A 19,378-nucleotide genomic window follows, 5' to 3' on the forward strand; every position below is an offset into this window, starting at 1 on the left:
ACACTGGAAAGGCAGAGTCATGGAGCATTGCGGAAAAACTTATCCAAGGATGAAATATGGAGCTCTGGCGACCTCTTCAAAGCTTTCCCTAAACTCTTGATGTGAAGTAAAACCTCCTCTCCAGCCATTCTATGCCAAGATCCTATTTATTTCTTTAATGGCATAATTACTTTTTTTCCTCACTGACTTTGTATGTTTATCTTTGTGTGGTTTATCTCTCAGACATGTTTATTGTCTGCCTTTTCCCCACTTGAATGGAGGTGCTATCAAGGCTGAACCTTTCTGTGTGGGTTCCTGCTGAATCTCTAGTGGGTAACACAATGTTTGACACGTGGCAGGTATCAAGCAATATTGGCTGAATGAATGACTCTTAGAAGAAAACTAAGATACCATCTCCAATGCCTTAAGCAATTAATTTCTGAACTTAAGACAGAACTTCTTGCATTTAACTCCACGTGTACCCCTCAATTATGCAGGGAACCTCACAGGCGCTGGGGTTCAGAGAAGAACAGAACCCAGGCTCTACCCTCACATCACACTTGGCACTCTGTTCTACACTTGTGTTTCAGCCTGATTCCCTTTAGGACACAGGGGATGTGTTCTTTCAGGGAAGAAGGCAGTCTTACTCCTCTCTGCATCTCAGCAGCCATGACATGCTGGTTGCTCAGCCAACACGTATTGCATGAAGGTCAGAAGTGAGACTTGAGGCCTCAGGTTTTTACAGAATGTGCTGAGAACAGGCAGGGAAAACACAGATTTATGATTTGATTTTGCCTCTTTAAACTGATGATGCTTAGGAGAATATATGTTTGAACTGTTACCACATGAATAACACAAGCATAGGCCCACTAGTACTTAGAGCAGATGATGAGATATTCAAAGAGGACAGAGAAAAAGCAGAACTACTTTGCTGCCATTCTTCTTTTATTACTAACTAGAAAGGGTGGGAAAGACACGGTTAAAAAGCATCTTTAAAAAACTGACTCAAGAACAAGAAAAGAAGGGATGAAAGGAAAGAAAGAAAACATGAACTTGCTTTAAGTGAGTTCTCAGAGGATATGAGTTTTTTTTTTTTAAAAATAGTTAATATGGAGAACTGCTAAGCAAGAGAGGAATCAACATTCTCATAGGTGGTTCTCTACAGCAGAAGCAGCAGTCATGAGAAAACGAGTTACCAGAAAGTGTAGCTAACTCACAGTGAGGGCGGTCCCCTGCAAAGGGGAGCTGTCCAGCACTGCAAAGGGCTGCCTGACTCTGGTTTTAAGATTACCTTCTCAACATATCCACATACAGTGCATTCACTCAGTTCTTTTTACTTAAAACAGTTATATAAAATACAATGTTCAGTAAATACTGAAGAAGGGGAAAGTATTAGATAATCTTATTTCTAGTCAATGTTGGCTTATTTCTAACCAACGTTGGCTTAGAAGGAGATACGATACTTTAGCCAGTGGAAGCAAAGACTGGCACTAAGGGTAGAAGCAAGGCAGTGGGGATGACCACGAGCCACAGGTACATCATCCCTCCCTGCTGCTCTCAGATAAAATTATGAGGAATAAAGACCTTTTAGGGCAAAACCTAAGGGAGGAAAGGGCAGTCAGGTGGATCAGGGCAGTCATTCCACGCTGTCTACACTTGTCCCGCACTCTGCTCCTCGGAGGTTACTTGCAAAGTTCTGCAGGGGTGGGCCCTTCTCAGGACATTACCCGCATGGCTTCCTGAATGTGGTCCTGCCGAATCAGTTCTGCTGAGCAGTCCATGTACCACTTCAAACAGCGGATTAGCTCCCTGGGAAAAAGAACAGCCCCAGAAACCCCACTTTAATCCAAAAGCAATGCAGCCTGAAATACCTGCAGTCCTAAATTAGCCACAGAGGAAATAATATACTGCTGACAAACTAGAATGGAGCGATGGATTCATCACAGCTATGGAATCTTTAGACCACCTGAGACCAGACAACACTCCTGACCAAGAGATGCCACATTTCAATCAGCAGTTGGAGTCATTCTTTCCCACTTCCCCTGAGACACATTTCGTTTGATTACAATCAAGTTTTCCCAAAGTCATGGACTGGATGTGTGTTTTCTTTGTTGAAAACTGCTAAGTCTCCAGAATATACAACAATGACTAGTAAATAGCAGACTCTGAATAAAGGTGTATGGTCCCATGTGCCCCTCTTTGCCATCCCAATCATTTTATTTCCCTAGGACCAAGTTAACTGAGTGGCATGGGACTACAGGGTCAGAAGGTCTACACATATACATGGCCAAAGAATTCAGAGGTCAAGAGAACAGGCCCTCTGCAGACAGCAGGGTTCACATCTGGAGCATATCAGTCTCGAGCTCTGCATCCTCGAGCAAGTTATGGGAGCTCTCTGTCCTCACTCTTTTCACTTAAAATATAGGAAACAATAGTACATCTCAAATTACTGTGAATTCTAATGAGATGACACATGTAAAATCTATAGCAGAGTGCCTGCTCTCTCTCTCTCAAAGTATCAGAGTCCAGTGATTCCACAGCTTCACCACCCTTCAGGTTTTATCTCTTCAAAACTTATGTTCATTCCATAGAATAACATGGAGACTTTAAAAATTGCTCTAATGGCTTTAGATAAACTGTGAGTGCTTCCCATGTTTACTCTTTGTATTATCTCTTTTACTGACTGTCTTTTCTTTCCTTTGATATTTATTTGTGGATGCTATATTTAGCTATCCATATGCTTCTCACTGAAAAAACAAGACATTTTTAGCAGCTCTTCCATCATTTCTTAGAAGGAAAAGTATGAAAACTATGTAATAAACTATAGTATAAAATGTCAGCAGAAAGCCCACAGCTAACATCATTCTCAATGGTAAAAGCCTATCTTTCTAGTCAAACACAAATCCTAATGATGATGCCAAATGCAACTTACTTGTATGCCAGGGCTCCAGCAAAGTGCTTCTGGATGTATGTGTCCATTACAGGTCGGAAGTGGAAATATTTGATGTCTCGGAGCAGGTTGATGATGAATACCTGGGAGAGACAAGGTGTAGCAGAATTCAGCAGAGGTCTCAAACCTACCCCCAGAAGGAAACAACTCTTGATTCTTCAAGGAATGGCAAACTACAAGTGTTTTCTCCAGTGTTTCCAGTGAATGTAAGGCTGCCATTCTGGGTATGTATTTTTGTCATGTTTGTTCTATTGCTAGCAACCCTGGCCTCCCATTCCAAACTTGGGACTCATTTGTCAATACCAGTGACTCTGACCTTCTCTCTTCACAATAATGCTCAGTGGTACAATATGGACCAAGTAAAGACAAAACAATATCTGTGATGGTGGCACAAACATTAAGGTGTCTCAAAAACTTGGAAAAGAGAGAAAAAAATATTGTCCTCTGAGCCAAATCATCCTACGGAAGTTTGCACCCTTCAGAAATTAGGGTTGGTTGGCCAGGGAGGCAAGAAGAAAAGTCAGAGAAACAAACTTTGCAAAATACCACTCTAACTCTTGCCTCTGCTGCTCATCTATCATACAGACTTTAAAGTATCTGGTTGTCCTTGAACACACAGCCCTCCTGGAGGACTGGACATGTTCAACAAAATGCACTAAATATTCAGATCACTGTCTTTTCTCACTGAGCAACCTTCTGAGACTCTGGTTCCCAGACAACTGCTTACAGGGAGAGGGTGTGACGCTCAGACCAGCACAGTCTGCTTTTCCTGGTGGTTATATCCTTTGTTTTTGCTTTTAATAGTTATTTACTTGGCTGTGCTGGGTCTTAGTTGCAGCACACAGGATCTTTAGTTGTGGTATGTGGGATCTAGTTCCCTGAACAGGTATTGAAACCAGGCCCCTTGCATTGGGAGTGCAGTCTTAACCACTGGACCACCAGAAAAATTTCTGTATCCTACTTTGTAAGTGGAAAACGAGCTGTCTTGTTTCCTTTATTGGTCTCTGGGCCTTTTGCTGGTGTAGGTCACTATTTCAGGGGTGAGGCAACCCTGCGATAGTGGTGAGACTGAGTATCAAAGCCACAAAGCAGAGGTCCAGATTTGATCATGTAGAGATGTTCCAGGTAGGCAGGTTGTTGGTCTTCCTTGGCGACACTCATCAGTCCCTTTCCTGTTGGGAACATCTATATCTTGTGCTGACTCACTCAAATAAACTGCTTTCCTCAGATTTTTAAAAAGTATGTGACAGGAATAATCAATAAAAATCAGGAAAGGTAAGACTTACCAAAGACTGAAATACCAGCAGGCCATATTTCTCTGTGTTATCATCCAAAATCACAAAGAGTGTATCTAAGATGTCCTGCAGAAACTGCAACAGCATAAAAACCAGAGGGCTCAGGTCTTAGGACCTTGGACACACAGTCAGACGTTCAAACACCAATGAATTTATCTCCCAAACAAACAAAATAAAAAATCTCCTAAGACCTCAAACTACCACTTAAAAATAACCTGGTATTCCATCTCCACCTAGCTAAGAAATAACTAGGTGGACTTTGGGTGTTTGATTATAGCCCAAAGGGCCCTAAGAGAGACCTAGAGAGGCTCTTCCTGTTGGGTAAGTGCTAAACTTATAAGGAAAGAGCAATTACCTAGAAAATTTAGACCACCCATGAAGAACGGCAATCTTGAAATGAAGACAATCTAAGTGATTTGGATGCCAAATTCATTTTGAGAGAAAGTGTTTACTTTCCTGGGACCCCAAAATTCAGTAGTCTCTTACTGTCTACTATGACATAACTCTGTAGATGACATCTGGATAAGGATGTGACAAGCTAGGCCTTACCTACAGAAACTTATTTTTTGGTCTAGAAATTAGTATCCCAGGAGAAGAGAGAATGCAGCTGATGAGGGCTGTCAAAGAGGGTAAAAGATCTGGAGACAACATTTTTCTTTTTTTGAGCAGGTGCCTTTTTCTTTCTAAGATGCAAAAGTCCAGGGAGAGAATAATAAATATTCATGGATGCTCCCAGTCTTCAAAAATCAAACCTAATACTCTGTCGGTCAAAATGCAATTTAATGATAATAATGTTTACAACTTGTTTCAAAATAACCTAAGGTAGAAGGCATGGATGAGGGATTTGTGGGCAGGACTGGCCAGGGGTTGGTGACAGTCAGAGATGAATGACAGCGACATGTAGGGTTATTTATTCTGTCTGCATCTTTGGATGCTTGAAATTTTCCAATAAGAAGTAAAAATAATTAAAATGCTAGCATATTCCCTTTACATTCTCTCCTGGCTGGCTTGAGACAAATATTGATGCTAAGACCAGAAATGCTGGTAGGATGTTCTCTTGTCAGGAATGAATGTAACAACTCACCCTTAAAAAGATCACAGAGCTTTCATAGTATGTGGTCTGTTCTACTGGTGAAATTTTTAATATGTTTAGAAGGAAAAAATGTCCTGAGTGTAAATTTATTTTAAGTTTCAAAACTAGTTTGTATAAAGTTTGAAAAGCTTGTTAGTATAAAGAGTTCTTTTAAAAATTTATGATTCTCTGATCAATTAACACAAAATTCATACAAGACTTCATAAAAGTACAAAGAAATACACAGACTTTAAAATTATTCCTCATTTGGAGACACCATGTTGTGTATTATTGAGTCAATGGAGCTGTAAAATGAAAGTACAGACAATGCAGTGATAACAGATTTGATCCTTGCAATGATGGAGCCAAGAATGTCCACTGATGGACAAGGTGCCTTTTTGAAATTCAATCACTAGCCTACATTCCACTGCTGATCACCCAAAGCACGTCCATTCTCCTTAGTTGAGTTCAGTCCATTGTGCAGAATCCGCCTACCAGGCTTTCACCATCGGGAAGTGCCTGGGGTTCTTCTTGAGCTAAAATCAGGTTGGCAAACACCCGGCTTCTACACAGTGTGGAGAAGCCCTAAGGGTAACAACTGGGGTTGGGCCACGTTGCTGTCAGTTTGCTCAGGCCATTAGACGGGAAGTGTCACAAAAGCACATGAGAAAGCCGCTGAGGCAGAGAGGAAGGTAGAGTTCCCTGGTCTGGACTCTTAAGTGAGAGACTGGGCAAAATCAGGAGTTCCAGTTCATGGAGAATATATTTAGAGTTCCTGTAGATAATCCAGAGGGTGGGGCCAGGAGGACACCAGGCTGGGTTTGTGGTAGAGGTTTACAGAGTAAGCGAAGAGAGGAAGCGAGTGGAGACCTAGAGGCATGCAGGCGGCAGCCCACACTGGGACTGTTTCTGAGAGGCTGCCCTTTAATTATCACTTTACTTTCTGGGAAGAAAAACAAGCCAGAAAATAGGGTTTAAAACTTAAATATAGTTTCTAAAAGGTAATAAACCTGATGTGATACCTACTTTAAAGAAAGAAGCTAATTGAAAAAAAGAAAAATAACTTTATCTCTACTCACTTAACTATATACCTTAAAAAGTGGTCTCAGAGGCTTATAGGCAGAAATCAAGGGGAAGTAAGGTCCTCTGACCAGATTCCTTGCTCAGCTAGCATGTGTGAATTAAGTGAAAGTCATACCTTAACAATTTCCTCCCCACTGACATGCCGCAGCCGCCCAAGGATGTCCATGATCCGGTCTGGAAAGGCCTTCCATTTCAGCAGAGCAAGGAGGTCCACTAGGAAGCAAGCCCCAAAGATGGTGAACCCTGGCTATGTCATGGGCAAGTGAAGCCTAGACTCTCCCTGCTGAGGGTGGGTGGGATCTAGAGAGACAGAAATAGCTGGAAGCAGCGAAACAGCATCCAGAGTGCTGCGATCAAGGCTATAGACACATCTGTAAAACCATGCAAAACCCCATAGCTTGCTATTACCAAGTGAGTCCTTCAACTTCGAATGAGAAGAATCCCCTCACTGTGGCATGAAAAAGCAGAAGCAACTATTTCTGTCTCTTGACAAATACCAGCAACACGAAGCATCAAGTGGGGACAATGGAGGGCTCCACCCTGCAGGCACCCTGGCCTACCGTTCTGGGTGAGCTTGGTGGAGGAGAGCTGTGTGGAAATGAAGAAAGACTCTTTGGTGCTGCGCTGGAAGATGAGGCTGGAGGGGATGTTAGGGCAGCCATTGTAGTCCTCTTTGCAGCAGGGCAGGCCCAGGTAAAGAGCGTGGTTGTTAAACGTGCTATTCTCATCACACTGTAGGCATAAGTAGAGAACACAGAATATTTCTGGAACCATGCCACATGTAAAACATCAGGTCCTGGGGATTTTGGGGTTCTTGAGGCTGGACCCTGGACCTCAGGTCCTGTTAGAAGAGTGCTTCCTAAGCACTTTAGAAGTGTTTTTCATTTCTTCCCCCAGAATGGCTCACAGGCCTTTAAAAGAAAACATGGCAAAGCTCATGGCCTCTACCTGTCATGCAGGAAACTTTGGGTGCCGGCTATGCTGTGATAGCTGACAGAATCAGAGCCTCAAACGGCAGGTCTCCAAATGTACGAGCCAAGGCCGTAATGGCACAGAAGGGCTGAATAATAGATTTCCACAACTAGTGGAGTGGGAGGTTGGAAACAAAGGCCCTGCTGGTGTGATCTGTGGGAAAAGTCAAAAGCCTGCCCACAGATGTCCTGCTGTCTCCACCTGCACCCCACCCTAGATCCTCTGGCCCACTAAGGGGGAACCACCTGACCAAGAACCACGCGTGAGAGTGGTCTGAGCAGGGGACAGACTCAGGCTCCGTACCTTGTACACGTAGAGCTCATGGATGTCATCGGAGAGGGTGGTGCCATCGTCCCGCATCAGGGGTGAGAATGCAAAGCCGAAGAGCTTCTTTTCCCCTTTGTCTTTTGCTGCAATCAGAGCCGAGCATGAGTTGCTCTGCCTCACACGTCCCTTTTCAACAGACATCCCCTTTTCCCTATCACCTTGTGTGCTTTACTTCTCTGTCCCTTACTTTGTTCATTGAATAGGTAGCAACCTGATGGCAAGAAGGATCAGAAATGTACTAGGCTGAGTGTCCATTTACATCGCAAGGTACACAGGCTACCTAGAACCAAACAGAAACTACATGGCTAACCTTGATAAATGAGGGGCTCTTTAAGGAGGAGTTTACTATATACAAAGGAAACCCCCAAAGAGGAATGACCCTGGCAATTATCCACTGTCCAAATCAGACACTACAAAAGGCCAACAACATCAGATCTCATTTTTTAAAAATATTTCTTTTTGATGTGGACCATTTTTTTAAAGTCATCATTGAATTTGTTACAATGATGCTTTTGTTTTATATTTTGGTTTTTTGGCCACAAGACATGTGGGATCTTAACTCCCCAATGAGGGATCAAACTCACAACCCTAGAACTAGAGGTGAAGTCTTAACTGCTGGACCACCAGGGAAGTCCCCAGATCCCACGTTTTTGGATCACTGTCCAAAGAACAGTCTCTGATGACATCCCACCTTTGAGTACACAACTCCTCATTTTCTTGCCCTGATACTAATAAGAACTCTTATTTCTGTCCCAGAGAAGGAAGAGTTATATTCATATTCTCAAAGCAATGTGGAGAGAGAAATCTTACTCACTGGAACAGTGTCTGAACTCAAAGCGCAGGTGGGAGCCCCGGAACCGGTCGATGGGGATGGGCAATTTGATAATCTCTCCCCAGCGAGGACTGTTGCTGTGGTAGAGGACGAAGGAGTGGTAGGAACTCCTGTTGGGCTCTCCTGAACCCAAGCTGATGCAGTCCTGGAAGAGAGAAGCAGGGCAATGTGCCACCCTACTGGAGGGGTCCCTTGGACTTCTCTGTCACTCAGACATTTCACTTCTTCCTTTGTGTGCGTCTCATTTTCCTATGAGGCCAAATATATCAGGTGACTGAAATTCAGTACTCTGGGGGACAACTGTGAAGATGGTATAAGGAGCCAGCAGTCACAGTGCTCCTGTTTTCCTTGAGCAGAGGTAATCACACACACTGTGCGGTTTACCTGAAGGAAGCTGAGTGGTGCCACCTGAATCAGTAAGGTAGACTCTTCATCCTCATTAAGAAAGAAATGGACTCAGAGAAGTCAACCATACACAAAGCTTTCCAGATCAGAAAAATAATTAGATAATAAAACGGAGCGAACCGGTTTTCTAATCTTCAGCCCAAAGGTGCACTGGCATTTTATGTTGCCTATGGCTGACTGTTCTTGGACATAACCAAGGTAGACCAGATTTAACTTGATCCCAGTTTCCAAATATTACTGTGAAGATGCAGTCCCATGGCCCCTGGGAAGCTGCAGGCGATACAATCCGGAGCAGCTCCCTGTTCAAACAGGGCGGAGTGAACAGCTGAGAGCTCTGCTTACCCCCACATTATTCATACAAACAAGAATTGCCTTAGTCCTTGAGGTGGGTTTTTTAAATGACACACATATCTCTGTTTCTACCACCACATCTACACTACCCTCCACTTCTTTCTATTAAATAGCTTTGACAGATGACTGTGACTAACTTTACCTTTTTCCTTCTGTAAAATGTGGATGATCATTGCTGTTCTGCCTACCTCATGAGGCTGTTGTCAACACACAGAAGGAAGGTTTGTAAAAGACTGATTTGCCTTCTACCATGTGGCATGCAAACAATGCCTTCTCATTTGCCAAGGACTTGACCATGACTTGACTGAGGGAAAAACTGACATAATGAAAGTAGAAAAACAGCACTCCAGGTCTTCTCTTTTAATCAAGACTGTCAGAGGGTCCTTGTGCTGCACTGGCTGGAAATCACCTTTGGGGGCCTGAGTCTGCTGTTCCTTGTCACATAACCTGGTAACAGCAAGTGGGCATGCCTATTTACTAAAGAGCAAATAGAACATTCTATATTAGCTCTAGGACCTAATAACAGGTCCAAAACTAAGCAGCTGGGTGCTAGACAGGTGGCTGAAAAGGTGGCACGTAGGACAGAACTGGAGGGATAGGTCTAAACGAGGACAGGAGGGATTCAGGTCAGACACTAGGAAGAACTTCTGAAAAGGCTGTATGACCCTGGAAGTCATTATCAGAGCATACTGCAGGGTTTCCCTGAAGAGAAGCTAAGGTGGAGACGAGTCTTAGAAAATGATTTGAATTCAGTCCCTCTTGAGGAGGATGGGTCTCTGGACGAAGTCCACAGAAACACTAAAATTATTACAGGATTAGCTGTCATTCCAAATTGACCGGCAAACCTTACCTTCAAGATTTCACCATCTGCGTAAAGCACATACATGGTCACTTCAATATTCTTTTGTACGCTCTTTCCCCCTCTCTCAAAATCCCCCTTCTCCAGGGTGAGGTACAGGTCGTTGCGGATATCACCTGCAGGGAAAGAAGTGTCACGTATTCATGACTGCAGAAGCCACTATGCCCCATGTGCATGGAGGACAAGGCTAGCATCTGGACCCTCCAGGGCTCAGGGCAGGGCTCAGGGCATTCCAAGCTTGGTTAATAACAACGGACGTTCCACCAGTATCAGCGCAGCAGTACTCAGGTGGGTTAGTCATGTGCCCTCTAAGTCTGAATCTTAGGGGTGTTCACCACAGCTTGGCTGGTGTGGGAAAAGGCATACTGCGGGGACTGCTCAGCCTCTCTCCCCTCCAAGAGAATGGCTGTAATCTAATCCTCCAAAAGAGGAAAGGTTTTATAATCAAAAGGAATAGCACTTCTTTTAATCATATCTATGTCTTCACCACTAATTCCTCGTCCTTTCCCTCTCTTTCCTAGCTTTTCTTTTGGCAGCCCTCAATCCTTCTGAGTTTGCCTAGAGGACACACTGCTCCTTCCTTCTGGAGGCTTACCCAGTTCCATTCCCTGCTGGGGTGCCAGCAGAGGTCACTGGGTGGTCAGGTTTTCTTCTTTTTGTGGCCAGCGCTCTGGGAGCAGGTGACTCCCCAAAAGCACAGGTGCCAAAGCACCGGGGCGACAGTGCTGGGCTCCTCTTGTGGCCCTGTGCTCTGAGTCTAGCCCGTGCAGCCCACTCCGGCTGCTTTAGAGTGGGCAGGAGCAGAGCCAGCTGCAAGTCTGAAATGACCTAAGTCTCAAATGCCTTTTTCTTTAAGGGGGGATGGAACTGTCTGTTCATGTATAAAAGGAGCTTATATGGGCTGCTCTAAGCTTCTCCCTTCTCCTCAGGGAGGCCTGGCATGCTGCGGTTCATGGGGTCGCAAAGAGTCAGACATGACTGAGTGACTGAACTGAACTGAAGCTTCTAAACCCACAAAGTGACCAATTTTACTTAACACAAACTAAAGAAGGGCTTTTGACTTGCAAAAAAAAAAAAAAAAAGTAAAGCCTGTGGGGGGAAAAAAATCTTCAAAGGAAGAAAATGACAAGGGAAACCAGGTGAGGCCAAAGTGAGGATGTGTTGGCAGCCTGAAGAAATCAACTGAAAGTTAATGGAACAATTCACTAACTTGCAAAGGAAACCAATTCAGAAATCAAAGTCTTTCTACTTCAGTTTCTAGAAAAACTGGCACATCTAAGTCTGTTCATTACTTGGAATCACAATGACATAAAGAGGCTTTGTTTTTGGTGAGCAACCAAGCTTTCTGGTTTGGCCAGGTACTTAATGAGAGCCTCTTTTCCACACTGCCCACTTCTCTAACTGTGGGTGTCTGAGTGTCTCTTACACATGAAACAGTGATAGACTATGATTGGCCCTTATCTTGGGCTTTGGGGGTCTTCATGTCCAAACCTTCTATTCTTCATGTCGCCTTCCTACCTTAAGAGCACCGTCATGGTTTTTTGGTCACACAATACTCTCAAAAGAGCAGTCCATGAGAAACGATAATTCTCTGACAATGCAGAGAATTTTAACATGCGAAAGCTATTTCCCTAAACAAAATAGCCCTGAGGATCCATGAAGGGAAGAGGAAAATGTGTTCTTGAAAATCACATGCAAATGCAACTGCTGGGCAGGTGGGACTGACTTCAGGGGGTCCATCCTTGCAGTCTGTACACACTTTCCTCCTGGGCTGAGCAGAACCTTTACTTTGAATTCTGATGAGTCTGGAACTTTAATCTTCCTTTTTTGAACAATCCTACTTGGGTCCTCCTACCAGGTCATTAAAAAGAGCACTCATGTGTGCAGGTAGGGTGGGGAAGGCAAGCAGGAGAAGGAAAACTCAAATTCATCAGTTTGCTACTGTCAGAACAGAGGGTGAAAAAAATCAGCCCTGAAAGTAAAATTCACAATTACTGGGAACTTAACTATAGGTTATTGCCATTATAATGGGGAAAATCAGAGTTGGTTACACCTTAGATTTTTAAAAATTGGAACAGACACCTCAGAGCTTTCTTCTGATAATAGCCTTTTAGTTACACATTAACTTTTCTATGGAACTTATGTAATTATTCCATTTCTAGGATGATTTGGCATAAAGTGAATAGAGAATTTTAGTATCTAAAGAATAGGTGCTTTGTTTAAAATTACCCTGGCTTAAATCAGCACTCTCTGGAAGTTATTCTGAAGACAATTCATGCGACTCTTCAAAGCAGATGTTGGCTACCAGCAACGGTATTCTAGCTTGTACAAACATTTTAAATTTCTGTGGCTCTATACAAAAGGTAACCATATTACAATAAGTATGTCCCTAAATGGAACATTTCAAACTTTTCCAAGCATTGTATGATATAAAATACTAACATCAAACTGGACACCATCCTGCAGATGGATAATGACAGAATTCGGTCTGTTTTGATTTTATAGACTGAGCTCATAGTTTCTGGGCAGCTTCTCCAGGGTGTTTTAAACCAGAATGCCAATTTCAAATGGAAGGACTGAGCTAGATATTCCTACAGGTTTCATTCTTTTAAAATTTTCTATTTAAATAGAATGCCTTTGGTGATCACCTAGAAAATGTGTGAATACACGTAACTGTACCCTCTGAGTCACACACTGAAGCAGCTTGATTTCATCAGATCTTTCCTCTACTTAGAGGACAAATCTGCCGAGAACCAAGGCCATTCTCAGTCAGAAGAGTTGTAATTTTGTAAATTATGGCCTCAATTTTGAAAACAGCTCTTTGTAACAGTTAATGTAGCTGGGGCCTTCTCCTCAAAAGCTCTCTGGAGGATCATTTAAATTGAACTCTCCACTAATTCTCAAGGAACTAGAAGGAACAAATGTGAAGAGCTCCAGGATGTAATGAGCCAGGCCTGCCTTACAGAGAACCTCCCAGGGTCCCTGCTGTTCACAGCTATCCTGATCGCATGTTACATGTTTACAAAGACTACTAGTAGGATCATGGGTTAATACTGTCTCCAGGAGGCTTGTGTAAACTTTAGCACCAGTGACCTGGAAATATTACCAGGAGAGGCATGAGGACAGGCACCTTACAATAAGGATGGGAGAGAGAAGGCCTGAGCAGCAGTTTCTGTGATTAGTTTGGAGACCACTGCGTATATCTGAAATCATCTAGGGAGCTTGTTAGAACTAGATTTCTAATATTCACCCCGGAGAGATTCTAGTGGGTCATGGGTGGGGCTTGTGTACTTGTATCTTTAAAAAGCATCAGGTGACTCCGATGCTCTCCAGGGTTTAACATCAGGGGACCATAAAGTGTGGGTCTGCTGGGAAGATGCTAGTGAAGTCTGGCTGGGGGTGTGGAACTGGGCAGCTCTTAGGCAGCGTGGAGGATTGATGAGACGGGTATGGAGCGGGGAGGCTTTTTGGAGGCAAGTGGGAGTATGTATTGTGGAGGGCAGCCCTGATTCCATTTGCTAGGTGTCCTCTGCTTCCTAAGATTGGCAGAGCCTCTAAGAGCATCAGCAATGCCTTACATCTCTGAATGCTTGGTGCTCAGTTGACATACAACAGACTTTCTTGAATGGGAAGATGAATGAATGAGGCTGTTCTTGTAAGAGGGCTTCAGAATAAATAATCTTTGTCCCTTTTGCAGTTTCACACAGCAGCCAGTGAAAGCTGTTGGTACAGCTGCATGTCAGAGAACTAGGGACTTAAGAGTCGGCAGAGGCTGGCAAAGTTTTTCTGGAAGAGGCTGGCAAAGTTTTTCTGGAAGAGGCCAGATAGTAAGTACCTTTCAGGCTTTGTGGGCCACATGCTCTTTGTTTTCACAACCCTTTTAAAATGTAAAAAACCATTCTGAGTTGGTGGACAGTATGAAAGGCTTCTGGATTTGGCCTATGGGCTATAGTTTGCTGATACAGCATTCAACTGTCCAGAGCAGCGTCACTACCCAGCAACACTCGAGATTCCTAGAAGTCAACACAAAATAGCTGCTGGGGAGGGAGCCAGGTCAGGGACCTGAAGCCATCTGATGATGTCAGGAATTAGCCTGAAACATTCTAGGGTCCTTAGAGAGAGAGGTCTCAGAAGGAAGCAGTGCTCTGCAGCTACCGGAGTCCTAGGAGGCTGGGGAGCACTGGGACAGAGCTGCATCCAGCAGAGAGAACAGCGTGTGCTTCAGTGGCCAGGCCTGATCATCCAAAGACCTGCATCCTAGTGCGACTTTGGAGAAACAGCTCATCCCATGTTTGCAGGTTTCCTCTGAAAGCAGTCTCCACAGAGGTTTCAGAGTCTTCGAGGTTCAGCTCAGGCACCAGAGCCTCTGTTAGCAAGATCATCTCTTGCCAGACACTCCAGCCTTACTTGGAGTTTGGGGGACGCTATATCTTGCTTGGATTCTTTATTAAATTCATGTTCCTTCTGTACAAATGACTCACACCATGTGTGAGGCTCTGGGTTCAAGAATAATAGTGTTAACTACTACATTATTTAGAACTTGTCCAATTCGAGACAGGATTAGGAAGAGCTTCTGTGGATAGTGTTTTATTTCCCTTAAGACCACGTAAAACTAGAACACATCTTCTCCCAGGAGACACTGCAGCCTGCTCGGAATGGCGCCAATTCTATCTCCTGGCAGAACAGGAGTCTCCTGACAGCATTCACGGAGATGTGGAGATGTTAACTGCCATCCTGTATGGACAGTTTCAGACATGTGACCAACATTTTATATGATGGAGTAGCTCTCATTCTGAGGAAGAGACTTAAAAAAAAAAAAAGGCTCTTGGCAAGATTTCTTCAGAGTACCCAGGAAAGACAAGTTCTTTGTTTTTCTAACCAAGTCTTCACTGTCACACTTCTATTGGTTTCTATTGCTACAAAGTCAGTGACATTCTCTGCTCAAACAAAATGACAGGAATGGGCACGGTGTGACATCACTGTGTATGATTATTCCTTTCTTGGGTCAGGGATGTGGGGATATTCCAACCCGTTGTGGGACCAGATGTGATCATTCCTAAACCATCCCTTAGAGATACGGTAAAAGCTTCATGTGACACTCAGACTGACCACAGTCCTCTCAATCTACTTGTGGTAAATACTGTCATCACTCTGTTGAGGAGAACTTTTCTTTCAAAAGTCAAGAGATGTGTCCAGCAGAGCTGAAAAGAGCAGCTTTCTGCCTTTCTGATTCTTTGCAGCTTGGGATAAGCATTACTCTTTTTCTTTTCAATGAGAATAGCTGATCCGTCTCATAAAAATCCTTTCCTGTATCTACTCACCTAGGGCTTTGTAAGGTTTTCTAAATATTCCAACATGTCCTTAGTTTTCTCTGATCTTAATGAACACCTAAAGTAATACACAGTCTCTAGGGTGGGCTGGTAGCTTCTCTAACATTTTGTCAGTTATCCGAAAAGGTGAGGCTGATGAAGGATTAATAATGCAAATGATACCCCACCCCAGTATTGCAACATTCCATGAAACAAATGAAGATGGAGACAAAGCAGGCAAAAGCAGACAGGAGACACAAAAGCAGGAACTTACACCCAACTATCTTCATCTCTGCACCAGAAAGAAAGGGGCGAGAATGAGGGGACAGCACAGAGAGAAACAAGAACAATTAAGACAAACAGGAAAAGAGAAAAAAACATCACTTGCAGGTTGGTGATGAAGCATGCACTTTATATCAGGGGTCAAAGCAAAGGACAGAGTGTATTTCTGAGCACAAGGGCAAGAGTCGGGGGTCCCCCTTGAGGGCTGCCATGCCAGCATAGCTGCCTTCTAAAGGGCAAGGTCAGGGCAACCCAGAGAGGAGCTTGTACCAGGTCTGATTCAGAGAAGGGCAAAGCATCCCTAAAGCAGAGTACTCTTTAGGACACGGTTCTCAAATGGGGCCCTAAACCATCACCTGATAGCCTGTGAGGAATACAAATGCTCAGGTCCCACCCCAATCCTACTGTATCAGAAACTCTTGGGGTGGGTTTAGCAATGTGTTTTTCCAAGCCCTGCAGGTGATTCTGATACATACTAAAGTTAGAGCAATACTGGTTTAGGAAAAAAAAAAAAAACTTAGCCATCAACTAGAATATATTAAAATCACAGGGCAGATTTCTTCAGACAAAAGAGAAGCTCATTTAACTAATATGAAACTTGGCCCATAATGCCCACAGTAAATGATAACCTTACAAATTCAAGGCTTAGAAAACAAGTTAAAAGGTTTCTTTCCCACAGAACCATGACAGCTCTGCACTCCTACTCACGCCAGGGAACAGACTCTCCTAGAACCCTGACACTTAGAAAACTGCACAGAAGCTGCTGGCACACCCCTGCTGGCTTAGACGAGGTTTGGAGGAGTGTACAGACCACTCTTGAGCAAGAGGTTTTAAATCATTCCCTTTCAGTTTACAGTCTGTTGGCTGACAGTTTTCTTGAAAGTTCTAATTGGGCTAATGCTGACAAGTGAGTCACAGAAAACTCATTCACCTGAAATGTCTGCCCTGCTCCAGTATTTCCTCTCCATTTTCTTGAAAAAAATCTCAAAGAGTAAATGTGCATTGTAGAGTTATTAGCTTCTGTAATGAACTAAAATGAGTTGGGAGGGAAGGAGGAACTACCCACAGAAATATGGCGATAAACCAACAAAAGGCTGTTAGGTGTTCAGTTTCAAAATCAGGCTTAAGTTCCCACATCGGTTCACTCTTCTACAATCTTGGATGGACTTTCCTGGGTTTATGTGCCTTCTCTGCGACTCCCAGAACACCACCAGCAATGGTGGTCTTGCCTCGTGCTCACTATGAGTCATGAACACAGCTGGATGCCTATGCAGTTAGGGCCTCGGCTGTGGCAAGGAGTAGGACATCTCCTGTTCACAGAAGTCACGTGGTGTATCTTACACACTCATGGAAAGCAACAGGAGACCACTGAAAAGTCCTTTTCTGAAATCGTGTGTCAGATACTGGTGTGGTCAGAACTTGTCTAAATGCTGTAACTTAGAGCTGTAAGCTCTGTCAATATGCTTTGACAAGGACCTGTCTGGGCCATCTGACATAAAGGACCTCTCCAAATGAGTATCTAGTAGTTTCTCCCAAATGCTGGTAGTTTCAAGATAAGAGCCATAGTATATGAACCACTCTAATTTTTCCATTTATTCTAACTTCTCAGACTTCAGTGTTGAAATGCTCAGTTACTAACATAATTCATTTCATTGTCCATTTCTCTTATGACCATGTGTCAAGAAGCTGCAATTTCTTGCAACTCGGTCATACCAGCACCGCGATGGCCGAGGGACCATTGCAGCCCAGATCCGATATTCCCACAGGTGAAGACTGGACCAGCTGTAGGTGGGGGGTGACCTCACAAAGGGACTTCCTGTCACAGCCGTGGTTTCCCAGGACCAATGGACCACAACTGAAAACACTGCTGCACACTTTTCCTGCTGCTCTAGCAGAACCTTCAGGGCTAGCCCTATCACCTCGCCCAAGGAGGGCAAACCCACTCTGATGATATCTTGTGGGGGCATTAAAGGCACTGTCAGTTGTTAGCACACCATCTGGAGAGTGGCAATCTGTGCAAAAAATTCTTTCCTCAAGAGGCGGTAAGGTTAAAAAAGAGGGGAGACACATAGAGGACTGTTTCCTGCCTGGGAATCAATCCTCACTTTCAGCTCCAGTACTCAACACTTCAAGGGCAGACAACCCAGCAAAGAGCACATTCACAGCCCCAGTCTGGACACCCTAGGACTGCCAGTGTCTCTGCCTTGTGGGGCAAATCAGCTGAGGACGCCTCAGCTGCCCAGTGGAGGAAATGCTCCTGACACCCCGCTTGCCTCACCAATGATACTGATGCTGCTAACTTCCAAGGTCATGTCCAGCTTTCTCAGAAGTCCTTTATCAACCTGTGTGCCAATGACACAAAGAGATTCAGAGTGCTCACAAAAAGATCTCTTTCCACAGGTGAGGTATGGATGCTGAAACTCTTGAATTTAAAGTCTGCTTAAAGATTTTTGACTGAAGCTTGTTTCTTTCTAGTTTCTGCTCACTTTGTTTTGATTCTATGACTGTGTGAGGGCTAAGAGGAAAGCAATGTCCAAATCTTAGACAAACTAGTTCTTAAAAGGGAGAAAGGACTTCAAGCATATCTTTCAGAATATATGACTCCATATCATGAGCCTGGATAGCTCATTTAAAAATGATCATCAGATCAGTTTTGGTAATCACCAATTATTTCTTCAGTGACATGTTGCCAAGAAGCTAGGGATGATGTCTGGGCTCCTCCTGATCACTACGGTCACAGAGGGCTCAGAAACACTGTCAGGACAGGATGGGAGACATGTCCTGTGGAGGACACCACCCTCCACAACAGCTAGATGAGGGCCTTTCATAAGCATGGAGTCTTCTAAACATTTAAAGATAAACACAAAATTGACAAGGAATTGATTAAATGGCCTAGGACTGTCATTCAAAAGATCCTCCTGTGTGCATGAGCAAGAGACAAAGGCTGTTCACAGCAGCTTGCTCTGCAGTCAGTGTCTATGGAGAGAGAGTAAAAGCAATAGAAAACAGGTCTGGGCATAATGTGGGGAGCAGAAGAACAGCTGGGATCCATCTCAAGGCCTTCTGTATGCTCAGGCCATACTCTCCCCCGGGTATATGCTGGCATGTATTTCCAATAAGAGAAGTTTTCAGCACCATGGAGAATTCCAAAAGAGGAGCTTCACTATCAGTTTAGTCTAGCCTGGCTTGGCTCTTCTAAACAAAAGCAAATAAGCTTTTAGCGGAACACTGAATGAAACTTAATGGAAAAGGTAGGGTCACACCTCCTGTAATTCGTCCAGACAAGGAGCTATTTCCTTGTTCTTCCTTCCTTCTCCTTGTTCCCATCTTTTCTGGTTCCAGACTGCCTCCCATCCATCAGAGCCACGCCTCTATCCTTCCCTCATTCCCCACAGCCCCCCTGGTTCTGATGGCCTGTTTGGATTGTACTGCTCTAGCTTGACCCGCATCTGCCTCACTAGGAAGCACAAGCTTTAGATTAACCTGCTGGAACCACACTTGAGAGCCAGTGCATTCCCACTTTCTGCCCTAGCTCTCCATCGGGCATTAGGTGAAAGGGGTTAAGACAATTTCTGAGAAACTGGCCAGGTAGTATTATTCACATTGCCTAACCTATACCATTTGCCAAACCGTTTTCCTGATATGGTATGGTGTTTTCATTG

The 19,378-nt window shown here is 43.9% G+C and overlaps 1 protein-coding gene across 8 annotated transcripts in view; it reads right to left on the reverse strand.

Annotated features, from left to right (window-relative positions):
• The window catches only part of DOCK3 (dedicator of cytokinesis 3), a 267,277-nt gene that overhangs the window by 70,719 nt on the left and 177,180 nt on the right, over window positions 1–19,378 (reverse strand). For all 8 annotated transcript variants that reach the window (XR_006337624.1, XM_043886679.1, XM_043886678.1 and 5 more), the window contains exons 15-22: window positions 10,117–10,241; window positions 8,493–8,655; window positions 7,655–7,761; window positions 6,940–7,111; window positions 6,495–6,592; window positions 4,216–4,299; window positions 2,912–3,012; window positions 1,707–1,788 (exon numbers count right to left, since the gene is read on the reverse strand). Coding sequence is in view for 7 of the 8 variants with exons in the window: in XM_043886679.1 (XP_043742614.1) it covers window positions 1,707–1,788; window positions 2,912–3,012; window positions 4,216–4,299; window positions 6,495–6,592; window positions 6,940–7,111; window positions 7,655–7,761; window positions 8,493–8,655; window positions 10,117–10,241 (932 nt within the window). In the remaining variant the exon portion in view is untranslated. The remainder of the gene's footprint in view (window positions 1–1,706; window positions 1,789–2,911; window positions 3,013–4,215; window positions 4,300–6,494; window positions 6,593–6,939; window positions 7,112–7,654; window positions 7,762–8,492; window positions 8,656–10,116; window positions 10,242–19,378) is intronic.

Source organism: Cervus elaphus, chromosome 24, assembly GCF_910594005.1.
Source record: "Cervus elaphus chromosome 24, mCerEla1.1, whole genome shotgun sequence".
Lineage (NCBI taxonomy): Eukaryota > Metazoa > Chordata > Mammalia > Artiodactyla > Cervidae > Cervus > Cervus elaphus.